Source organism: Xiphophorus hellerii, chromosome 3, assembly GCF_003331165.1.
Source record: "Xiphophorus hellerii strain 12219 chromosome 3, Xiphophorus_hellerii-4.1, whole genome shotgun sequence".
Taxonomy (NCBI): Eukaryota; Metazoa; Chordata; class Actinopteri; order Cyprinodontiformes; family Poeciliidae; genus Xiphophorus; species Xiphophorus hellerii.
Window position 1 is genome coordinate 25,635,831 of NC_045674.1, and position 24,774 is coordinate 25,660,604.

At 42.8% G+C, this 24,774-nt stretch overlaps 2 protein-coding genes across 2 annotated transcripts in view; one reads left to right on the plus strand and one right to left on the minus strand.

Moving 5' to 3' along the window:
• Nucleotides 1–14,197: 14,197 nt before the first annotated feature.
• On the minus strand, nt 14,198–19,377 carry LOC116717774 (prostaglandin reductase 3). Its single transcript, XM_032559373.1, has 2 exons — nt 18,651–19,377; nt 14,198–15,256 (listed from the first exon to the last, which is right to left on the minus strand). Exons 1-2 carry the CDS (start codon nt 18,956–18,958, stop codon nt 14,326–14,328), a joined length of 1,239 nt encoding a protein of 412 aa, XP_032415264.1. The 5' UTR covers nt 18,959–19,377; the 3' UTR covers nt 14,198–14,325.
• A 1,961-nt stretch (nt 19,378–21,338) lies between these two features.
• The window catches only part of tshz1 (teashirt zinc finger homeobox 1), a 45,467-nt gene continuing 42,031 nt past the window's right edge, over nt 21,339–24,774 (plus strand). Inside the window, exons 1-2 of the mRNA XM_032558114.1 lie at nt 21,339–21,864; nt 22,087–22,745. Coding sequence (XP_032414005.1) covers nt 22,706–22,745 — 40 coding nt within the window. The 5' untranslated portion in view covers nt 21,339–21,864; nt 22,087–22,705. The remainder of the gene's footprint in view (nt 21,865–22,086; nt 22,746–24,774) is intronic.

A 24,774-nucleotide genomic window follows, 5' to 3' on the forward strand; every position in this document is an offset into this window, starting at 1 on the left:
AGATTACCTGGACTTAATTTCCTGTGGTTTTTAAATAATTGACAAACAGCATGGGCGTGCTGAAATAAGTTGCACATTATGCGCACAGCTGAACGTGTCATCGTTTGATCTCTATGCTTTATTTTACATCTTTTTTACTTTTAAGTTCTCTGTCATTTTTTTTTCCTCCCTTCTTTTCCTTCGGCTGGCTGCGCCATAGTTAACACTTATTAAATCAGCAGTCATCCAGCGATCAAACAACAACAACCCTCCTCCATTGAGCCAACTTGAGCGACGGTGGAGGTCTCCTCGGCATCTGGTTGGGTTTTGTTGCGGGGAAACGCAGAAAACCCTGCTAATTACGGTTTTACAATTCCAGGAGAAAACCGATTCATCTACGGCTTGTACAGTTTGGAATTTGTTGCGAGCGGCGACAAAGAGAGACACGATGCTGGATTCAAGATGCCCTGCTTCCTCTGCAGCTTCCCGACCTGTCATTTATCCTCTCACCTATGTGGATTGGGTCTGGTTTAAAAACGGAGGAACGGCGGAGACGGAGGGAGTAGAGGGAGAGGCGGTCGGAGGGCGTGGGGGGGGTGAGAATGAAGGATTATATAAAGAAGAAGCTGCACTTGACGGTAACTGGTTGAGATTAGCGCCTTAGGGGTACAGCAGTGGCTGTGATTTTGATACTGCGCCCCCAGCTAAACGCTGAAGGCCGCCTTGCCTAGAGGAGTCTGCCTTCACCCACAGGCAGTCAAAGCTTGTTTTTTTTTCTTACCCGGCATCTCTTCCTTTTTCTTCCTCCTCCTCCTCCTCCTCCACTCCACAGACACCTGTCATCTCCAATGTCAAAACTCCACACAGAGAGGAAAAGACAATGCAAAGAATAAACAAAAGAAACATGTTTTTTTTTTTTTAAAGGCACACTCTGCATACAGATCTAAAATGTTTAGGCCCAGGCTTCCCCTGCAGCAGTCTGGATTGAACCCATTCAAATCTGCGTAAGTTAGCAGTGTTTAAGCTGTTTCTTGTGAGTTTTATCATTAAAACGGCGACATCACCAGCTGGTGGGTGCACAGGTTCCTGTCAGAAGTTCACATACACAGATAAATGGTCCGAAATGTCAGAGAATCTCTTTGAGTCATTTGAGCTATGGTTTATATTATCGGTTAGTTGAATTAAACAGAATGCATCTCCAGTTAAATTTAAAAGCAAGATTTGGATACACAAGTTTGAATGAAGGTTTTATTTTTCTATTTCTGTCCATATTGTGCTGATATAATTTCAAACCACTGAACAATGTATGAACAGTCAAGCATGGTGATAGGAGCATCATGCTATGGGACACCCAGCACTGGTGAATTAAACAGCGGATGTCTATCTTTGATCACAAACGGCAAACATTAACTTAAACACTTAGCTTAACAGGTCTGATCTTTCTCCTGTTGGAACACCAAATTGTGTCAAAATGTCATTGATAACACTCCCGACGGTTGAGCCAGTTTAGTTCCAAATATGACCCAGATGACGTTGACAAAAAATAAATAAAAAATAGTCAAACGACTTAAGGGTGAAGGAAGTACAGCAACTTAAATGTTCACGAGACGTTATTAGGACTGTGCTTCCTCCTGTGGCGTCAGTTTCGAAATGATTCCCAACATCACCATCAAATTTGTCTCAATCAGCCATTTTGTGTGTGCAAACTGAAACAATGACTGGTGTTTGACAGGGGATTGTCACTGGATGTGTGTTAAAGTTGTTACCAGACCTCTTCTATTTACATAGAACAGGGGGGTTGCTTCAATCAGCCTGATTAGACAATCAAAACCAAATTGTCATTTCATTAAAAAAAAAAAAAAAACTGTTTGGCTGTTAGTCATAGCTCTGAAACCAGGCAATAGTAAAAATGGTTTCAACAATTTTTGCGGTATTTTCTTTGTTTTCGTCTCCGCGAAGACAAAACAAATGACTAAATCTAATTTGAGCTCACGCTGGCTTAGGAAAACGCATTTTTTATTAAATCTACTGCGAATGACCTTTCCCACCTTGAACAGACGCTGCCGCCTGAAGAGCACGAAGCGCTGAACCGATCCCGGTGTGAAATGGCCCTCATTGTCCATGTAGTTAAGCGGAAATATGAGATGATGTGACAGTGGCAGCCGTGCCAGGAGGTGTTGTTGCGACCAATGGGGGGCAGAGGACACCACAGAGAGTAATGGCTGCTACAAGCCATCAGGGCTTAAAAAAACACGCCGCCACATTTCATCTGGTCTGTTTTCTCTCCGTTTTAATTCCTTCTGTTTGTTTGTTTGTTTGTTTGTTTCTCGACCTTGCCATGTCACCTGACCTTCCGCTGTCCAAGACCCTGACGTGGAAAGGAGAAGGGGGGAGAAGAAAAATAGAAACAAGAATAAGCAAGACGTTTTTGTTTCGAGAGAGAACAAACAGTACACACAACCCCCCACTCCCCCCCCCCCCGCTACCTTAAGACAAATTTACTCAAAAAAAAAAAAAAAAGCGTGTGGTGTCTTCGCCGTCTGAGGCTGTCTGGCCACCACTGCCAAGGAAGTGTCATGGTGTCGTGACAACTTCAGCGACTGCGGTGCGATGCGTGACCCTCGGCCAGGCGGAAGGGGGAGGGGGAGCACGTTGAATCCCCACACCCACACTGGATCTGACAGATGTCACATACCTCCTCCATGGGCACCTTCTGTTTCCTGTTCACCTTTCTCCATCCTGCAGCGTTAGGGCTCCTGTCTCCAGCCCATCAAAGCACACACACACACACACACCCCCACACCCACACACACACACCCACACACCCCAACAGGCAAACAAATAGACAGCGGAGGGCAGACACCAGTGCCTCTACTATAGATGCACACCTTTCAGACATAGCATTATGGCCACCTGCTTAAATTTTCATGTGATGGACTCCACTGGAGTCCTGAAGGTATGCAGTGATATCTGGTACAAAGATATAGGCAGGAGACACTTTACTTTCTGTAAGTTGGAGGTGGAGCCTCTAAGGTGTAAATTTGTCTGTCCCACAGAAGATGCTCTACCGGACTGAAATATGGGGAATATGAAATGTAAGACGGACTCTATTGTGCTCTTCAAGCTAATCCCGAACCCCCAGAAAACATTTGAATCGTCAAATCACTTGCAAATGTGAGTTTTGTCATTTTTTTATTTAAATAGTCCTGTTTCGCTTTCTGGCATCCTGCTGAAAGTGGCCTGAACAACATTCCTCTGGTAAGTGTCAAAGTCCATGAACCCAACCTGTTCCAGTGCTGAACAGTGACAGTGATTGCTTATAGTAGTTCTTTGTATTTCCTGACCCAAAGTTCTAGCTCCAACTTTGAGCTTGGCCAAAGGAAATTTTCTTGTAATTTTTGGTGGGTTTTACAGAGCTGCATCTAATGTGTACCTTATGTACTATGTATTCTAAGACCTATCAGAACTGGCATTAACTTCATCTATCTGAGCTTTTCGAACTCATCCCTTGGACTGGATCAAACAGTATTGCCACATTTATCACTGAACATTGACCCAGTCATCAGGACATTACGATTTGGATCTTGCCAAATCTTTTTTGTTGTTGATTCTAACAGATTCACTTTAAGACTTTTTTTTCCCCTTTCACTGCCTAACATATCCCACCCACTAACAGGTGGCATGATTGGGAGATAATCAGTGTTATTCACTTCCTGTGTGATTATGTCTGATGGGTTCATAAAGATGCATCAGTCATTAGTCTTGATCTCAAGCTTAATTCTTTAGCATCTACTTATTCTTTTTAGTTTAAATATGGTCTCCCTTCATAAACAGCAAATGAGCATTCTGCGCTTTCTGGCATTGATGTCACCTTCTCCAAGGATGTTTCCTGTTATTTATCTAAGACTTTTCTCCAAGAACGGTTGGTATTTTAGTCTTAGCACACCCCACTCAAAACCTGTTTGCACAGATTTTCCCCATCATCCTTCAGACCACAGTTTGACGGAAGCGCTTCAACAAAATGAGATTCTGCCTTGTTAGATTGTCTTACGCTGTTATATCAGAAGTGTCACCAGCCCACTCTGCGAATAACAAGTCTAACAAACCAAAAAAGCCTTATGATATTAGATTTCCACAAACCTTCTGCCGGCTCGCCTCATCCACTCAGAAAGCTCTCCCGGATGGAAATGCGTGGACTAAATCTGATCATGGCACTAGATAATGTTCACTTCTCACTCCTGAAAAACACACTTGTGTGTGTGTGCGTGGGTGCGTGTGTGTGTGTGTGTGGGGGGGGGGATGGAGGGATCCTGTGACTAACCCATCAATCATGTCGACGTTTCGCTCAAGTGATGGATATTCTAATTTCCCTTTTATATACAGGTGAGCAGGGATGGATGGCTGACGATTAATGGACGGGCCGGTCTGTTTCCACAAAACAAAGAGAGACGGAGGGAGGCCGAACCTGCGGAGGCCACGGAGCTGCGTTTTCCCATGTTTTGAGCAGGATGGCTTTCATTTGTGGAAAAGACGTTCCTGTAAACATGCGAAGACGGTGCATACATCCTGAGGTGATAAAGGTGCTGCCAACACGACAATCGTCTCGTCTCCGCAGGGACCTCCAACAGGTTCTGCAGTTGACTCTGCGACAACCCCCGACACCCTCACCTCTACTTTTTCACACAACCTGTTTCGCACTTTCTGTCATTGCTGTCACTTCCACAATTATGAACTAACTTTTACCGACACAGAGTTCTTATGGGGTGTTTTATTTTTAGCATGTCTTTCGACGTTGTGTGCTAGTCTGTTGAGATATTGGAAGTGGAAATAAAGACATTTTCTGTTGGTGACGCAGATTTAAGTCCTCGTCTACCCTGATCGTCGTATTTGAAATTTTACGCACGTTGTCATGTTACAACCAAATCAAATCAAATACAGTGTAACAAGATCTTGCGACATTGAAGCTTCACAATGTTTCTTGTTGAGGTGACTGCTGTCTCTCAAGCTCTAGACAGTTGCGGTCGTCATGACTTTATCTGATGAAGTTGAAATAGAAGATACCCCTATTACTCCTAAATCATCTGTTTGGCAGACTTTTGGGCTCCCAGTAGGAATAATAAATGGCAACAGAGTGAAAGAGGAGACGCGAACAATATGTTAGCATGGAGGTAGAAAGCATGGCTATAATGACCAATGGCTGACCCAAACTAATAAGCCTTTTTAAAGCATAAATTTGAACTTTGAAGTTTTCCTGAAAATGACATTAAAATCTTGTCTCGTTCTTGTGAACTCAATATCGTGTCTCATCTTGTGAGTTTTAGGTATCGCCTCACCCTATGCAAACAAAGTTTGCCTTTACCCATAGGAGACGATGGCAAATGCGGGGAAGAATGTGTACGTCAGCCTGAACACACCATCCATACTTTTACCATGCTTTTCTTTAGCAGGGACATGGAAGCTGGTCCTAATTTAATTAACTGAGCCAAATTCAAAGAAATTCCATTCATCTATTGTCTATACCTCTCGTCCGTACAGGGTGTCTATTTCCAGTGGTCATAGGGAGAAAGGCACGACACAGTTCGGACAGGTCACCAGTCCATCACAGGCCAACACAGTACACACAGGTCAAACAACACACAAACATCAAACCTAGGACCGTCTTTCTGCAAGGCAACAATGGTACCAACAGTTTCACTGTTCAGTCCTAAATTCAAGGCAGTTCTGTAAGAAAACCTGTTTGGTAGAGACACAATCCAAAAGACTTGTAACTCGTTCTATGAGTATTGACTCAGAGGGCTAAATATAAACGCATGCCACAAACATAAATGTTGCACGTTGGTTAGTTCATTTCGCAAAACCACAATAAAATGCATAAAAGTCTGAGACTGTAATGAAATGAAGTGTTTAAAACCTCTGAGAGCATGAACACATTTGCGAGGCTGTGTGTCTTTTCTATCCTAACTATCTCTGTTTAGGCGAGTGGATCTTTCATGTTGGATCTTCAGTTTAACTGTGCAGCAGGATGCTGAAGGTTAAAAGGTTTAACTTCACTAATTGGCCACAGTCGCTGATGAAAGGTAGTTAACAAACAGGGATGCTGGAAAATGAAGAAATTAGGAGAGCTGGAAATGAAAACTTTGCTTAAGAAGGACAACAGATCATGTATAATTTGAACCAGTTGAGTCTTTTTTTTAACAAGGCCTGGTGTTTTATTTGGAGAAGACATGCATGGCTGAATATATTTTCACTGGAATACGAAAAAAAACCAAACATCATTTGCATTCATCTTTCCAGTTCAACTGATTTAATTATGCTATTTTCGCTGACTTTAGTCTTCTAGGACTGTTTTTTCCCCCTCCTTTTTTTGGACATCAGCCACAGAGGAATTCCCTAGCGATCTTCCGGTTTTTCCCTTTCCGCTCTCTTTTCACTCTCAGCTGACATTGAACACGTACCTCCATAAACCACCCGGTGCTTAAGACTTTTGCCAAAGACTTTAACAATCCCGGCTGAGATCTCTCTGTCCGCCGCAGTCCCCCTCTCTCTATCTCACTTTACCTCTCGCTTTTCATCCCTCCCTCCCTGTCCGAAGCTGTCCTCAAGGCCATCTGTCATGTTATGTTTATGGGCCCTTTTGCTTTTGTGTCCTGATGACCACTGTCACAGAGAGCTCCCCATTACCGATGCGGCCTGATGAACGATGTTACCCAGACGCGCTGCTGACACCCCCGTGTCCTTGGCCGCAGAGACACTGCCTCTGTAGCAAGCTGGGGCCGGTAAAGAATGAGGACAGAAGGGGGCCTGAGGGAGCCGGACTGAGGACCTGTCCGTCATCCTGCCGACGGGACGCTCATATTTCCTCCTCTGTTCTTTCCGCCATTTTTCTTCGTCCTTATCCAGCCAATTGAAGGCAGCCTTGGTAAGCATGGTGACAATGCTGTCATTAATCCTGAGCTGGTGAGTGGTGCCCTTGCCTTTCACCTGAATATGTATCTACATCCGCACAGATGCACCGAGGGATCCCCCTTCAAAAGTCCAAATAATGTCCCAAAGTCCGAGACAGCCGACAGAGAGATGATAAATGACACGGAATATGATTTCTATCTGTCAAGTTGAAATGTTTTTATCTTAGATTCAACATATTCAAAGGTAAAATGTTATTTCTTACCATATTTGTTTAGTCGGGGGTTTTTTTTACATTTTTAAATTTCACTTTTATTAAGAACTTGTACACATGCAGCCGTGTTGTTATAAAACGCATATCTCCACCGCATTGTTTAAAATAATATTGTACACGTTATTTTCAGAAAAGTTTTCGTCCACACGAACCCGCACAAATCCACCTCTAAGCCTTGTTTTGAACATGCCGAACCCATAGGGGGCAGTGTAGCGCGAAGCTAAAACCTATGTCAGCCAATCAGAATCCTTCAAAACAACTGTGACTTCCTGTTAGGAATTTAACATGGCGCTAGGAGGTTTATTTGTGTGGACAGATTGATAGAGGTAGCTACTTTTAAATTGCGTATTAGAACGTATAGATATTCAAACACAAGATGATATCGATTGGGAATCGTGTCAAAGCAGGTATGTGGATATTTTGACACATTATTTGTCACAGACTCCGACGCGGGAGATCCCAAGTCTCCGTTTTTCCCATGTACACATGCAAACGCGTATTTACGTGATTTCTACAAATCTTGCAGCAATCAGCAGCATAGGGCTAGTGAAACTGAACTCAGCTTTAAAAAAAATGCAGTTATTTTTTTATTTTTTAAGCTTTTAAAGAGTCCGTAACTTTTTAACACTTTGGTTTGGACAGCTTTTGTTTTCTAAAATTCAATTAAGTCACTATTTCAAAGTTGCTTTTTACATTGATTCAAGACCTTTGGTTGACAAAAACACATGCCCGACGATCTGAAGCTTATGTGTGTGCCAGAAGAAGCAGAAGTAAATCTGCACTGTGTTACACATACAGTAGAAGGCCAGCCTCTCGAGTTGCATGAGCTCAGTGTTCTTAGGACGACGTGAAATAAAACAGATATTTAACAGAGGAAGTTTTATTTTTACAGCTTTGTAGCATAATGTGAGCAATCTGTTGGACAAAAATAAAAACCTCATTTAATCAGCGAGGCCCACAGCCCCACCGCAGCCCCTCCACCCTCCCACCATCCCTTGCTGTCTCTTTGCGAACGTCTTTACTGGCCGGTAAAGCTGCTGATGAATTCTTAAGCAGATCACACTGATAATTGTATTTCATAACTGTCAGTTGTGCGAAGGCTGCCACTGTGCCCAGGAGCTATTTGTGTCTCCACAAACCTCCTCCCCCTCCTCCTCCACCCGGCTTTGTCCAACCCTCCCCAATCACCGGGGACGGGCCCACCGTCTCCAGCCCCGAATTACTCAATCAGGAGGACACATTTACAGATGACACCTTTATTACAATTAATCAGGGGAACTTGATTAAGAAAGTTATTCCTCCCCCTTCGTTGAGACTCACACAAGTGGCGCACGTCGCATATTGTAATTTAGGTCCCACTGAGCTCTCGCGCCGCTGACGGACAGAAGAGACGTCAGACTGCCAGGACGCACGGAGACACGCGGGGGATGTTTGCGTGCGGCGCGTGCGGCCGCAAACAAGCACGTTTCCTGTCTCGTTCTGTCACGCGCGTCTCAGGTTTTGTTAAAAAAAACAACAACAAAAAAAAACTGTTTAATAAATGACTTTAATTGGATGTAGAGATGTGCTTGCAAAAGGAGGCATGAATATTCTGCTCCCTTTCTTCTTTTTACACACACACTAACACACACACATACATACACCGTCCTGAATGAAGCCATCTCTTTACCTTTACTCACAGCTCCTGGGTCTGCTGTGGCTAATTAGTTGAGTGGGGTTTTAGGTTTGGTAATTAGGCAGGGGTAGGAGTGATGGGGGCTCGGGGAGTTGGAGAGCTGAGAGGGGTCTTGACTGACTTGCGGAGGGAAAGAAACTGGACTGTCTGGATGCTGGCAGCACCAGGCAGCAAGCTGGTGTCCCTGAGGCGCCTGGGAGGTAGACTACCGTGCCACACTACGGGGGTGATGTCTTTGTTAGGTGACACATACAAAAGCGAAGGGGGCGGAGGAGGAGATATTGGAATAAAAAGGAGAAAAAGGGGGAATCTTTCAAAAACTTCCCTGCAATTTGAATAAGAAAAAGCATAGAAGTTACTGATAATTTGAGAACCAGGAAACGTCACTCCAGTTACATAAACATATTCATGTTGTGGTTTTACTAGTTGAACTCTGGGCTCACCGAACGATACAAAGAGATGCCAACACCCAAGGGAAAGTTGAATGCCAAACTGTTCACACCCCTTCGATTATTTCCCATTTTGTCATATCAGAATACACAAATGTTTATGTGTCTCATTGGGATTTTAAGTAAAAAGTCGTGAAAATTTCTCAAATTAAAGGAAACTACATGCATTTAACATTTAAGAAAAAAATTCTGAACAGTGTGGCATACATCGATACATGGAACCACATTTTGCTGAAATTATGGCTGCACATCTTTTTGGTACATCATCAGTTTTGCAAACTGACATTTTTTCCACATTCTTTTTTGCAGATTGACCTTGAGAATTTATGCTGCCAATCAGGTAGGAAGAAAAGCTTTCCCGCAGCATCATACTGCCACCATGTCCCATGTGAGTTCAGGTTAATGTGTAATGTTTGTTGTTTGCCACAGAAAGCATTTTCTCACAGCCTTTCATTTAAGTTTTTCTGTTGACTTGTCAGCTGTTTTTTTTTCAGTCGTCTTGATGCTCATTCACTGAATTTATTTTAATGTGTCAGAGGAAAGGCTATTCAAATTTTTAAATGGAGGAACTGTGAAAAACACTTTCTATCCTTTCACTTCACAAATATTTTATAGCATACAAAATATATATTTATATGATGTATAAAAAAAATATATATTTGCATATGTATGCATCATATCTGTTGAGGTTTTGGTTGTAATATGACAAAATGTTAAAAGGCTCAAAGGATGTGTAATGTTGCAAGACATTGAGGTCATTTCACAGTAAAAATGTAGCAGTGGTGTAAGTCTTAAAATTCCACTTTTCTTTTATTTTAAACTTAAAGTTCACAACTTTTCTTCCCCTTTAAAAGTAAATCTCAACATATCTTTATTGGGAGCAATGCAAATCCCCTCCCCCCCTCGCACCACACACACATTTAAGCGCAATAGATTGAACTAAGCGTTACAGCCTGCTTGTTATCTTGAAACGATTCATATTTGCATATAATAGGCATAGATCTCTCCACCTGTTCCACCGTCGCAGTCTGCAGCAACACCTTCAGAAGGCCCCTCTCTATCTTTAATGTCTTGTTTACGCTCGGCGGCTCCACGCTGATTCGGTGCAATGCCAGTTAGCAGCCGAACGCGGCAACACAATCCAATTAAATAAAGAGTGTTGCCTCTTCAGGTTGCTGTGTGTTCTCTAATTGGGGCTGTGACTGCTCACTAATCAGCGGAGGTACAGGTAGGCCCCCTGAGGACGCCGAGACGAGGCCTCTCCTGTTAATTGTGGAAGACGCAGAACTTGGCCTCCTCCTCCTCTTCTCTCCTTTGCAGTCCAGCTCTCGGATGCGGGCTGAACCCGTCCAAACATCTGCGCGCATTGTCACCTCTGTCACCTCTCGGAGCGGCTGGCGTGTAGGAGCTTGCTTTTGTGTTCCAACACCTGAACAAACAGGGGTGTTGCAGAGGGAACCTGTTGTGCGCAGTCAGAGTGATTCCCAGTGCTTCCATTTAATTATAGTCTTAAGGCTGTAGTTTAATTATCATTTTAGTCCCAAAAGTTGCTCGAAGCCTGGTTTGTTCTATAGTCGAGAGAACCAGTATTTCATGGCAAAAAAATAAATAAAAGTATGCTAATTTGAGGTGTTTCTGAAGGTGGATGTTTGCAGGATGGTCTAAAAAATGGACAAAATAAGCAAAAGCACTTTTTTCATATTTTCCGTCGTGAACCAACTCCAGCTTTAAAGACATCCCAGCTGTTTATTGCTGCTGTATGAAGCTATAAAATGTCGTTGCACTGATTATTATTTACATGGAAAGCAGCGGTTGAAGGTAGTGCGCCAAAAACGATCTTCCTATGTGAAACGTACTAATACATGTAAAGTGTGTTGATGTTGGCATCTAATAGAAAAATAAAGTAATCCAAAAATCTATTCCATCTATTCTATCATCCATCTGTTTTTAACATATAAAAATACCACAGCAACAGCGATTTCATTAACATTTTTGTTTCAGCTTAGTGTATTTATATCGTGCTAAACATTTGCATTTACTACTTTGGTGTTATCTTGGTCTATTAGTTATATAGAAGCCAGTGATTGTTTGCACGGCAAAATGAGGTCAGAGGATTCGCGTCATCATTGATCGTCCACAGTGAAACAATTGCAGAACACGTGAAGCATTTTCAGTCACAGTAACTCCCTCATATAAAAGTACACAAAAAATTATGGAGGTTTCCATATAATGATTAAAAAAAGCCTTATTTTTTTAATTGGGAAAAGAATTCAATTTTTCTCAGTGGAAACACTTTACACGGTCTGTCTCAGAACGTCATTTCTCATAGCGAACAGTGGCGTAAATCCTCCTACCTCCATTTCCTGTTGAATAAACACCACCAGGCTAACAGCTGATTCAAAGGGGACCCAAAACCAAATATCCTGAAACAGTTTCCATAAAATGTGGCTTGCATTTGTTATTTACAGAGAAGTCATTTGCTATTCATACCAGACATTTTAACCTGGGCCTTTCTCTGACTAGCCGTTAGCTCCAACATCCAGGACCAGCATCTGGATTTACACCGTCACTTTACAGCTGAACGAAGACACCAAGAGTGTTTTCTACCGCAGGTAAGATATTAACTACTGGAAAGCTTTTATGGGTTATACACTGTGGAAATTCTGGACGGTCCATTTCAACAGTGTTTTGACTTTCTCCAAACCAAAATGGCTCCGTCCTAGTGTGCTGCAGCATTTTGTTTTCTCCTTCTCCCATCTCTTTGAAAGTGGCAGCTTTTGCATGCTGGGGTCACACCTGTAACGCGTTTCACACTGAGTTGTATTTTTGAGCAGCCACCTGGATGAGGAAATAACGGGATCACAGAGCATGAAGACGACAGGGCCTTCCTGCCAAGAAAGAACAGGTGTTTGTTTTTCGACGGAACACATTAACACGAAACAGACTGCTCTGACATTCGAAGACTAATGTCACTATATAGCTTTAAAAATGTCCAATCAGATGAAACGTTTGAAAGCTTTCGTTTGAGTGAAATGGACCGTTGTCGTTTCGTGATCAACGGCGTGTGAATAACCTTGATAAGTAATTTTGTGCGCCTTCGGGGTTTTTTTCTCTCCCAAAAAACAAAACAAAACAAAAAATAATGATAAAGAAAGAAACCAAAATGTGTCAGGGGGCCTTTTCTAAAACATTCACCTTAAGTGATTTGTTTTCCCACTCAGTTTGAGGGAGAAAATAATGACATTTTCTAGTCCAACTACTGCTTAGCTGGACTAATTTATCCTTTTTTTTTTTTTTTTTTTTTTTTTGCTGTTATTACGAGCGGCTTCGGGGGCATGTGAATGAAAAGATTGATTGTGCGAACGCCGTTTCTGTCAGCCACAAACATGGCAATGAAATGCCGAGCGCACCTGGAGCGGCACTTGCTTTTGACAAGCTCGCACTGATGCCAACCCCCCGCACTCTCCACCATTACAAAAACAGTGAAGTCCATCATAAAATATTTATGGCAGATAAAGTAGTTGGGAGTGCTAAAAGCAAGCGCATTACGGCAGCAGGTATAACATAATTCCAGAGGTAGCACTGTGGGGGAGGGTCTGTAACATGGAAATGTTTTGAGAGGCCGAACGTGAGGGCTTTTGTTTCAGGACCTTGTTTCAAAAAGCTACAGGTGAAACTGGATACAGTGTAGAAAAAGACAATTCTCACTGCCAGACTTGAACTCTTGACTCAACGTTTCAAGTTTTAGTTCATCTGGGATTAGTAAAATTATTTCTGTTGGCTAAATGCAAGAATATTGAATTGACAATTTCTCAAATTCAGCTTTCATGTCTTTAGTATTTGCATTTAAACTGTATGACTTCAGTTGAACATTTTTGATTTCCTTCCACAAGTTTCTCACAACCATTTTGACCAATTTCTCTTGACAGAACCAGTGAGCAAAGTCGGGTTTGTAGACCGCCTCGCTCGGATCCAAAATATTGACCTGGTTGTTCTTGAGATGCTTTTTTAAAATTTTAGATTGTTTAGATGTATGTTTGGGGTCCTTTTCCACTTGAAAGACCCATTTCAAATGGGTCTTCTGGACCCATTTGAAATGGGTCTTTCAAGTATTATCTTGGGTCTTTCAAGATAATACTTGAAAGACCCATTTCAAATGGGTCTTTCAAGTATTATCTTCCTGGCTGATGCTGGTCAAATAACGTTGCATAAAATAATTTCCAAATGATGTAATCTAATTACATCATTTGTGAAGTGCACCAGTCCCTCTTGTTGCAAAACCCCCACACAAGATGCCACCACATATACTCCACAGTCAGGACAACTTTCTCAGCCATAATCCCACTTTCTTCAAAATCTAAAAATATGTGTGTCTACAAAGTTAAGGTCTTTGTCTCTGAGGACAATTGCAGAGCTGGAGTTTCACCACCTTTCAACCAGCATCTTCTCAAGGTCTTTTGCTATTGTTTTGGGGTTAACATGTTTATTTTAAATATGTTTACCTCTGAGGCACAGAACCCATCTCCTTTCAGGCGGTATGATGACTGGACATTCCTGTGGTTCATGCTTGTGCAGAATTGTTTCAATCAATTAATATAGAACTTTCAGGCATCTGGACATCGTCACCCAAGGACAGAACAAACCTGTGGAGGTCCAACCTTCTATTCCTTTAACTTGGTTGAGTTTTTTTTTTAGATTTTTCTGTTATGTCACACAAGGAATGTGTTTCTTCAAAATATCCAGATGTATACCTCTATGTAATTTTGGTAAATCTGACTGTTAAACATGTTGTATAATTTAATATCTAAGAAAAAAGAGGTTGTCTTTTTACACAGCTGTTAGCTTTATACAAAATGATACAGGAATTTAGATTGAACACTGTTCAAATCTTACAATCAGGAAAAGAAAAACTTTTTAAATGCTTAATATCTGTTTATCAATCATTCTTTATTGAGCTTTATCAAAGATCTTATGAAAATAGAATCTAAATTTTGAGGCCACATAAAGTTGTTCAGTTTAATTGGATTTTAGTGCATCAAGGTAAATCACAGCTTGCTATCTCCAACATTTGGAGGTGCGACCTCTACCACGACCTTGCCCAGGTTTTTCCCAGCATACATGTAGTCCACTGCCCTGAAAACTGATTCCAGCCCCACAAATCTTCCCTCCTGCGCCATATCCCCACAATCCACCTCACACACCAGCTCCCCTTTGGCAAACATCTTCATCATGCTGGTCAGGGCCTCCCTGTAGTCCCCGAGGAAGTGGGGTAGGAAGAACCCCCGGACGCTGGCCGACTTCTGGAGCAGCTTGACCGGCAGCGTCCCTCCCTTGAAAGGTGGGATGCCCGACGCGGTCTGGTAGCCCGAAATGAAGCCGATCACTATCAGTCTGCCCTTAGTGGCCAAGCTGTTCACAGCGAGCTCCAGGACGCTTCCCCCGACGGACTCGTACACCACGTCTACGCCTTGCGGGTACTCCTTCCTCAGTGTCTTGGCGAGGTCTTCCTTGGCATAGTTGATTGGTCTGTCGCAGCCGATGGATTTGAGGAAGCCTGCTTTCTCGTCGGACGAACACGTCCCAATCACGTGGCAGCCGGCCCGTTTGGCGAACTGCACGGCGAACTGTCCCGTTCCTCCGGCAGCTGCTGTGACCAGGACGGTCTCGCTCTTAGCCAGGTCGCCAAGGCGCTTCAGGGCGATGTAGGCTGTGGCGCCACTCACCAGCAGGGTGAGAAACTCCGGCTTCGCCGAGGGAACGGGCACGCTCTCCTTGGCAGGGACTACTGTGTACTCCGCGAATGCGCCGCTGCCGAAGTAGGCCACTGTGTCCCCGACGGTGTAACGGGAGCTGGCGCTGAGGCCGAGGCCTACGACCTCGCCGATTCCCTCGAAGCCGGCGTCAAAGGGGGGCTTCACCGAAGGGTCATAGCGGCCTGCAGAGTAGTTGATATCAGAGGCGTTGATTCCCACAAAGCTGAAACACAGAGATGCAAAAGTTTATTGTGTAAAAGGTGAGAGGAAAAGACAGCTGCAGCCTGATGTGGCAAGTTAAAAGCTTGACCTAAAATGCCTCATTGGATCATACATGTGGGATATAATTCCTGAAATCCTGCGTGAAGGTTAAGACTCGAGCCTTGTTCTGTTGGGTAAAACACTCAGGTTTGTTTAGGCAATACCGCAACGTTTATTTTTCTTCCCTTAGAAAAGAGCAGTCCTGTACCGACAGGACAATGCTCATATCATAAAACACATGAAATGATGTCATAATTTATTGTCTTCAGAGACACCCACAACAAAACTGAAACTGTGCTGTTTTTGTTTTTTTGTTGGTTTTTGTGTTCAATCAGAACACAGTCGCTTCATGCCTCAACACGAAAAGGCGGTGGTTTTCATCTTACTTTTTGTAGCGACGCTGGGAACAAATCTGGGAGAAAAGGAATGTATAAATAAATCATTTACTGTCTTTTAGAGCGGCGGCGCATGCTGGGCCTCATTACTGTGCATGTCACATGTGTACTTTGAGCTTGTAGATAATGCTCCTGTGGTTTATAGATGGGTAAAGATGATATAACAAAACGCCTTGATTCGACTGCTTTTTTTTAATATCTGTGGGATCAGCTGCCTCACAGACATAATGTGGTTTTATTAAAGAGGAACAATTATTTGGACTTACACAGATAGAAAATACTGAAGCTTTTTAAGTTCCCATTGATATAAATATAGAGATTATTTTGGAAATGAAGCCCGAATCTGTTAAGCCTGCAGCCTTTGAAATTGTGTGGAAAGCTCAACGGCATTCGGCAAGATAATGTGCTCGAAAATTCTTTCTTTCTGTGGCAAACGTGATAGCGTTCATGTAGAGGTTTGCTGACGAGAACAAAAACACAAAATGTTCTAAAACATCATTTACACGTTAAAATTACGGTTTTAAAACCGCAAAACTTCTGTCAAGCCATTTCTAGGATTTAAAGGCTTCTGAATGGGATGCCCCAGGCAGTAATGGAGTGAGCATGGAGGAAGACAGTGCTGCCCCTCCCTCACCTGCTGCTGCACGCTGGTAGACGGCTGTCAAATAGACTAGTGTATTTGTGAGATATGTTCAGAAATATTTTCAGTTGCAAAAAAACCACTGTCGTGGTGTGGGGACTAAAAAGTCGAGCAAAAATCACTTTTATTGTGATATCGCACGTTTTAATACAGATTTTTAGTTTGATTCTTTGCGCTGATAAAGTGAAACTGTGGCGGTTTTTTTTAATCAAAGGTAATGGTATCCACAGAATCTTACACCTAAAATGTGTGAAACAACCAAAGCTAGATGTTTAGATGCACTGAAAACTGAACTTTCTAAAAATATCTTTTATATATTACAATAAAACTAATAATACCGTTACACATCAGACATAACATGTCATCAGAAAAAAAAAACTGATGACAGTGAACTCTGTAATAATGTCTTTCAGGAACAGTTTCGGTATAAACGTGTGTTTTGGGGGGCAAAATCAAAACCTAAAGAATACAGATGCAACGATGCTTTTTGCAGGCCAATAACACCTTTCAACTTTACTTTTAGGTCTGATTTGTATTTTGTGCAATTCCATTTATGTGTTGTTTTTTTTTTACGGCTGTAAGACATGAATAGGATTTCATGGCACTTGATTGCGATTGTGGTTTTAAATGCAACAGAGGCTAAAGAAATATGATTCAAAACGTGTCATTTTTGCTGACTTACTGGTTAGCTGAAAATCTGTTGCAGCTTAGTCCGAGACAGACTTGCTTACTCTGTTTGATGGGCAAACATGATTTGTTCTGATGCAAATCAGTTAATAAGTAAAACTGAAAAAAACTAAATAAAAATGGCCAGAGTTGTTATCTCCGAGAACTGTATCCCGATCTTTCTGCATTGTGCACAGAAACCAGAACAGTGCGACACTATTGAGAACTGCCTCTGAATGAAAAGTGCACTTCAATTTTATTAGACGTTGTCACATTTACTGCTTAGATATCTTACAGAAAAAAAAAAAATCTTTCCATAAACAGAACTTTAACACAACAAAGAAAAATTAAGAAGTAAAAAGAAGTCTAATTTGTGGGGTATGTGGAATAACTTTATTCATAATCTAATATCACCTTTCTCTTTCTTGCTCATATCATTGCTTTAGGTTTGTACTCCACCAAATTGTGTGCAGAGATCGAAGACGATTCGAACACACACTCGGTAGAGATCGCTGCAGATTAAAAACATCCCGCTGCACTGGCTGTGATATTTAAGATAAAATTACTACAACTCTCTTGGAGCTTTAGCTGATTCTCCAACTCCAGTCAGAGGCAATCTATGAAAACGATGAAAGCTCTCCCTTTAAAAATTCATCACCTGCTTCAAATTTTATACAATTTCTACCTCACAAGCTGCACCGATCAATCGGCAGAAGAGTGGAATCAGCCTATTTCCCCTTGTTGATTCACAAATCTAGAGCTTTCAACCCCTACATCTGTTGAATTTAAAACTTCTATCGGCATAAAGGAAGCGACAGCAATTTTGTCTTTATAATCTTCAGAATAAAAGAGGTCAGATTGGGTCAAAAATAAAGGCAGGAAAAACCTGATCGGTGCATCTCTGCTTACAAGCTAACCAGGTTCTAATGCAGAACATTTCACACTCGTTTATGTTCAGCCTAATGTGGGAAAAAAAGGCTTTTTATGGAGAGTAAATAGAACAACAAACATTAAAAACCTAATCAGGCTCCCCGCACATTCGGTAGTGGGGTAGTAAATCAAAAAAAGAGGAAAAATACAAGAAATCAAGCACTATAAAGTATGTTTTTAGTCCTACATCAAAGTAGACAAATGCTTAGTTTAATGCTGCTTGTGCATTCAGGTGCAATCGGTGCTGGTCTGTGAGGAAACATGTGCCTGATTCCACCCAAACACACCGCTGCTGCTCTGAATGGGAGACATGATGCTGCAGCTCCAGCGCCACGTAACGCCGCATCTCCTTCTCCATCATCTCCTGATGCCAGTCTGAGCCCCCCCACCGACTTTCTGTGGTGACGTAGGGAGACAGGAGGACAGAGAGACCGAAAGAGGAGAGAGGGAGAGATGGAATGATAGACAAATGCAGGGAGGGCGGAACTTGGAGTAACTGTGTTTCTCTCTCTCTCTCTTTTTTTTTTTTCCATCTCGTGATGATGATGATAGTGCTGATGATGATCGCGGTCGCCGGATTTGAGGTAAGCGGAGAGCTTTCTGTAACTTCCCCCCCAACAACAACAGTGATAGATCAGACACCGTATCGGTCATCTCCCCCGAACCCCTCAGCCCACCTCTCCCCCCCCCCACTCCACACCCACCTCCCCCCGGCAACAACTCACCGATTCCGGACGAGGAGCTCTGCGTCTCCGGGCGTCGGAACGGCGACGGTCCGCACGCTGACGGCCTCTCTGAAATCCTGACTGAGCTTGGTGACGACCAGCTTCTTCATGCCGCTCGGTATGGAGGAGCCCTTGAAATCCATGAAGTGCGCCGAGTAGGACGTGTCGATGATGAAGCGCCTCGGAACCGTCGGGCGAACTCCGGAAAGCGCGTCGGTGGCGCGTGCAGCGCGAGCCCGGCAGACGAGCGACCCACCGGCTCTCCTCCCCAGCAGCAACAGCAGCCGCGGCGGCGACGGGCTGAGCATGGCTCCGAATTGTGGCAAAGTTCACGGAGCAAACTTGCCAGTAATGAGCCCTGCTGCCGTTAGCCTGCGCTACAGGCTTTTTTTTCTGCCCCCTCTGCGCATTGCGCGGCGCGCGCAGACCGGATCAGGCCGAGCTGAGCCGCAACAAACGCGTTTCGACGAGTAAAAAAAAAATAAAATAAACCGCTTTTGTTACGCAGTGTCTACAGCTAAAACCACGCTCTGAATGGGTATGTGTGTATTTATTGGGATTAAAACGCAGCACCGCCGCAGCTCAGTGGGGAAGAGGCGCAGCGGCGTCCCTGACTTGTCGTCGAAGTCCCTCCCCTTTCCCGGACACACACAGCATTCACTTCCTAGTACATGCAAAGGTGAAACGGATCAATCCACACAAATCCCAACGTCTCCCCTCCACACACACATCCTCCACAAATGCATTGTAACATCTAAAATAATAATAAAAGAATGTGCAATTCCAGGTTGGCCTGTCTGATCGTCAGTTTGTGTGGGTACACCTGTAACCAGAGCTTTCTCACTGGCGATTCGTGGAATTTGCATGTTTTCATTTTGCTGTCATCTGATCTTTTTTTTTTCTGGAAGCAACGGGGTTGTTGTTTTCTCTCTCTCTCTCTCTTTCTCTCTGTCTCTCTCTCTCTCTCTCTCTCTCTCTCTGTCTCTTTCTCTCTCTCTCTCTCTCGGAAGTCCGCCCGACATTTGTAAGGGGTGGCAAAATGATGGTGGGATGTGTATGTAAGAAGAAGGAACAATGAAATTGCAGAAGTGCTATCAATATGTTACGACAAATATTAAAGTGTAACCACCCTCCCATGTGAAACCATAGACTCTGCTCCAACAAATGTAGAAAAAAATTCCAGAAAGTGGGCGGAGCTAAATGAGACTGAGGGGCAAGGTCGAGGGTAAGTGCAGTTAGCACTGGTGCTAATTTATAAACTTTGTCACTATTTTGTGACTTTCCAGACACCTCTAGTGACTATTTAATCAAAGACCAACAAGTGACAAATCTAGTGACTTTTTCTGTGTTAAAGACTTTTATGGACAACGTTCTGCAATTCAGCTGCAACTCTTCTTTGTGGAGAATAAGCGGCATGAGCTAGCATGAGCACTGGTTTAAACAAATGGTAGAATTAAACTTATTAGCCACTGTCTGACCTCAGGAGGCCACTCCTGAGACGGTTTTAGACAAAAATAATGCAGAATTAAACATGAAAATGTCAACATTTGCACAGTAACAAAACCTGTTACTGTGCAAAAACGTGGAAAACTAAATGACCTCTTTAGACTGTGCTGAAAAACATGGTTGATTTAGGGCTACACTTTAAAGTAAAACCCAATACATTTAGCTACGTTTTTAACTCTATATAACAAAAATCAGATGTTTTGATGTGTTAGCATATGCTTTCTCAACCCCTTAAATGTTTTGTGACGAGGATTTCGGAGCTAGCTCAAATCTCATATTTCACCCACAAAATTGAAGCATCTTTTTAAAACATTAACAACTAAATATTATTTGTGTTAACCATAGATGTAAACCACTAGGACTGCTAATAGCTGATTCATTGCTCCAACTTTCTTAGTGTTTTATAGCCTCCATATTGGATACTGTTTGACCTAAAAAATCCTTATAAATGATCTGGCAGTCATTCTCCAGACCGTCTTTTACGCATAGTAAATTTTCTAAATGTGAATTTAAACTAGGAAAAGACATGTTTGAAATAGTTGTAGCATATTTATTCTCGCGGTTATCGCAGCAGAGCGTTATCTAAATTGTATTACTGTTTTAGATTTTTAGGGGTTCCATCTCATCCCCCTTACCTTATCAAAACTTCCCAGTGATACAGAAGAATTTAGCAATCCGAAATTTCTTAGAACAATTTAAAACAAAGAAAAAAAACCCCCAAAACAACACAGTTTATAAGCATAAGTCAGACGATGACACAGCTGGCAGGACAAGATGAGAACACTTCCACGAATCTCCGGTAGCGCCCCCCTCTCCCCGCCCCCCAAGCACAATAAAGTTGTTCACCCCCCTGTCCAGACAGTGTTGTTGCGTTTGTTTGCGTCTATGGTTTTAAGAGAGAAGTTTGAATGAGTTGCAACATTTATATATATATATATATATATATATATATATATATATATATATATATATATATATATATATATATATTTTGCAGCAGCAGCACAATAAAATTCCTATTTTTTCGGGTGCCCCCCCTCCCCCCCCCTTCTGTCTGCCCCTTTTCCAAACTTTCTGGACGCACCCCTGCCTGGATGTAAGTTTGGGTACCAAAAGACTTCCATTTGTCTCTAAAACGGAGGTTTAGTGTTTTTAAAGCAAGAGGAGACAGAGAAAGAGAGAGGGAGGGAAAGAGAGAGAGAGAGAGAGAAAACAAGACAATTAAAAAGATTGACAGGTAGGCTCCTCTGTCAGGGGTGACGCTTGCGGAGAGGGGAGGAGTAAAAACTGTAGCAGGAAAAGCCACTCGATGCGTCTGTCTATCAGTTGAGACTGTCTGAAACAGCTTCCAGATCCACCGCGTTTCCCCCATTTTTTCCCACCTCCTCTCCTTTCGGGAGAGCGACCTCGGATCAGTCCCTTGGAGTTTCCTTCTTCTTCTTCTTCTTCTTTCTAAAAGACGCATACGGTTTTTTTTTCTCTCCTGTCGATGTGATCCGATCAGATCGGATCTGATCCGAGTGGTTTATTTTTTACATATATATATATATATACATATATATATTTTTTTGGGGGGGAGGGGGGCGGGGGGAGCGAAGCTCGGATGCGTCTCTTCACCGCATGAAGCTGAGATCCTTAAAATAAAGAAAAACCACACCGACTCTGTCCGAGATGAGGCGTGGAAATTATTCGCACCACTCTTAAAAGCGTAAGTACGAGAGAAACGAGAGTGCATGTCTCAGTTTATTGTTCCCCTGTTTCTCTTTTCCCTTCTTCTTCTTCTTCTCTCTGATGGGAGAGGAGGGGAAGGGAAAAGTCTCCGCCGGACGGCTGACGCTGGATCCGGGCTGAGGTGGTGTGCAGGGGTCGGGGTTGACATGAACCCATCTTAACGCCTTGCTCTCTGTCTGTTTTCTTCCTTTCTTTTTAGGTGTCTGGGTAAAGAAAAGAAGGAAACGGGAGCAGGAGTGGAGACTGCTCCCTCACATCGGACCTTATTTGTTTGGTGAAATCACCTTTTTTTTTAAAAAAAAAAATATATATATATATATAGTTTTGGCGTGCGTAAAAAGGCGCAGCAAAACTATCTCTCTCCCCCTCCTCTTCAACCGGGACTAGAGATTATTATAGGGGGATTTATTTTTTGCACACACAAAAAAAAGGAGTGAACTGAAAACTTATTTTTATTTTTTTTATTTTTTGGTGCTTTATTTTTGTTTCTTATTATTAACACTGTAATTGTTAAATTTTTTTTATTGCCGGCCAAGGAGAGAAATGAAGGAAGATGATATTTGATGGACACGGAGGTTTCGGGAGCTGGCCGAACCCTCAGTTTCGCTGAAGCCGACCACCAGCCATCATCCACATCCAGCAGAGAAACGAGAAGCCTGGCGCTCTTTTTTTTTTTTTTTTTTTTTTTTTTTTGAGCTTCAGAGAAGGGATGATTCCTCAAATCTGATCAGACTTTGACTCCTCTTTTTTTTTTTTTTAAATACATAAATTAAATAAATATACCTGCATGAGAAGCTCCGTGGAAGGTGACGGTCACTATGCCGAGGAGAAAGCAGCAAGAGCCGCGGCGATCAGCAGGTACAGCCCGCTCCTTCCCTTCTAAACGTTTCCTCTTTCTGAAACATGTCACATTTCATTTTTGTTTCCACGTTTTAGTAGGTTATTAGTCGTTTTAAAAAAAAACAACAAAAAAAACCAACACATTTCTAATCCTTCCGTCTTGTCACCCGTGACTCACATTAGTTTGGATAAAGTGACCCAAACTGCGCAAAAGACGCACGGATCCGGCCACTTTTTCTCCCGACTGGAAACTTTTAAGAATAGTGAGATAAACTAAATGGTATGTTGTTGTGGGGGTAAAAGCGGGGGAGGAGAGTTTAGAGGTTTTGAGAGTGAGTGAGTAATGATGAATAATTGACACAGAGAGTCGGTTTTTGCCCCCTCTCTCTCTCTCTCTTTTTGGTTTTATTAGAAGATTGCCATCCTTGATTTGATGCGTGATTGATCGCCTGTCATGTGGCACTCTTTGATCTGTTCATCCCCGATAAACATCAATAAATCCCCTCCGTGAAGGCTGCAGCGTTGGCCAACCAGACCCACGTGAAGCCCTTCTGTTTTATCGTCATCATTATTATTATTGCATGCATTTTTCATTATTATTATTTTTTTATTTAGGTCAAAACAATTCGATAAAGTTGGGAATTTAGTATAAAAAAAAGAGGGCCAGAAGCATCAGCTTCGTTTATTTTGACGTGCATGTGTAAGTGTAGGACTACTAACTGAACCACAGAGTGAAATAATTTTGCTACAGTCGCTCTGTTCATGTGAATATTTGTAATTTGGGGGACAAAAACAACAACAAAAAAATTAAAATAGAAAAACAGTAGAAAAAGAATCAGTATAAATCACTGAGGTGCAATCTCAGTTAACGCAACATTAGATGAATCTGAAGGTGGCACGTGTGTACAAAAATTAAAAGAAAATAACATTGGAGTCTGTTGTGGTCGTGGTTCTGCACTTTGATGGCCACAGGTAGGAAAGAACTCCTGTGGCGTTGTGTTGGTGCTTCTAAGTGGAATCATTCTTTCTCTCCTGTGATTGGCCAGCACATTGTACAGTAGGGTGTATGCACTACGTCTATTTTTTTTTTTTTTTCTTTCCAGACACAAATAAGAAATTTCTCTTCCGGATTTATCCCACGCTCCCCTCTAGAGCAGATATACCCGTAAGCTGTGATGTTTAGCAAAGTGACCAGCTGACAGAAGCAGTTATTGGGGGAAAAAAGGACCCCACAAGGTTGACATGTACTAGTTTGGATTTGGATCTGAACCCCCCACCACCAACTATCACCCCCCACCCACCCCCTCTGCAGCCTTTAAACAAATGTAAATGAGTGACAGGGGCTTTTCTACCTCTGTGCTAATGAGGCTGAGCCTTTGAAGTTAGGCATTAACAACTGCAGCGAACAAAAGACAGTTACAGAATTTTAAAGAGATTTTTTATTTTTTTTAATATGAGGTGCAGAGCAGGTCGAACGGGAGGCCCGGCTGCCGAGGACTTTGAACTCAGCGGGTTTTATCATTGTGATGATGTTGACGAGGAGGAGGAGGAGGAGGAGGAAGAGAGGGACTGTGAGATGGAGACGATTCTCCAACCGAACAGTCTTCCTGGAATCGCCGGGCCACACTGGGAAGCCGGGGGATTCGGATTTCCACTTCCAGGGCTCGCTGTGCTTTTCCGTGCGTTTTTTTTCGAGGGTTATGAAGAGGGAGGCGTACGTGACATGACACTGTGGTGACCTCCCCGCCCTCTTCTTTTCCTCACATCGAAAACGCACACACAAACGCCACCGATCCAGCTGAGCGTCCGCCGGGAGCCGCGAACATCACGGCTCGTGACGGTCGATCAAACGGAGGGTCTTCTTCCATTCTCCCAGGAAAACGAGAGTCCAGATAAGGACTTCCACTTGTACTTCACACACACACCCCGACACTCCCGCACACACACACACACACTGTAGTTTGGCCTGATGCTCTACTGGGAGCTGCCACTGACATGTAGCTTCCTCCCTGTGTGCCACATCTCAAACTGCTATCGGTGGCAAAAA

What these genes read in the sequence shown, in the direction of transcription:
- LOC116717774 (XM_032559373.1), bottom strand. Translation starts at nt 18,958, where the DNA reads ATGCTCAGCCCGTCGCCGCCGCGGCTGCTGTTGCTGCTGGGGAGGAGA. An exon ending in GAGCTCCTCGTCCGGAATCG is followed by an intron (nt 15,257 to 18,650) that starts GTGAGTTGTTGC and finishes TCTGTGTTTCAG; the next exon opens with CTTTGTGGGAATCAACGCCT.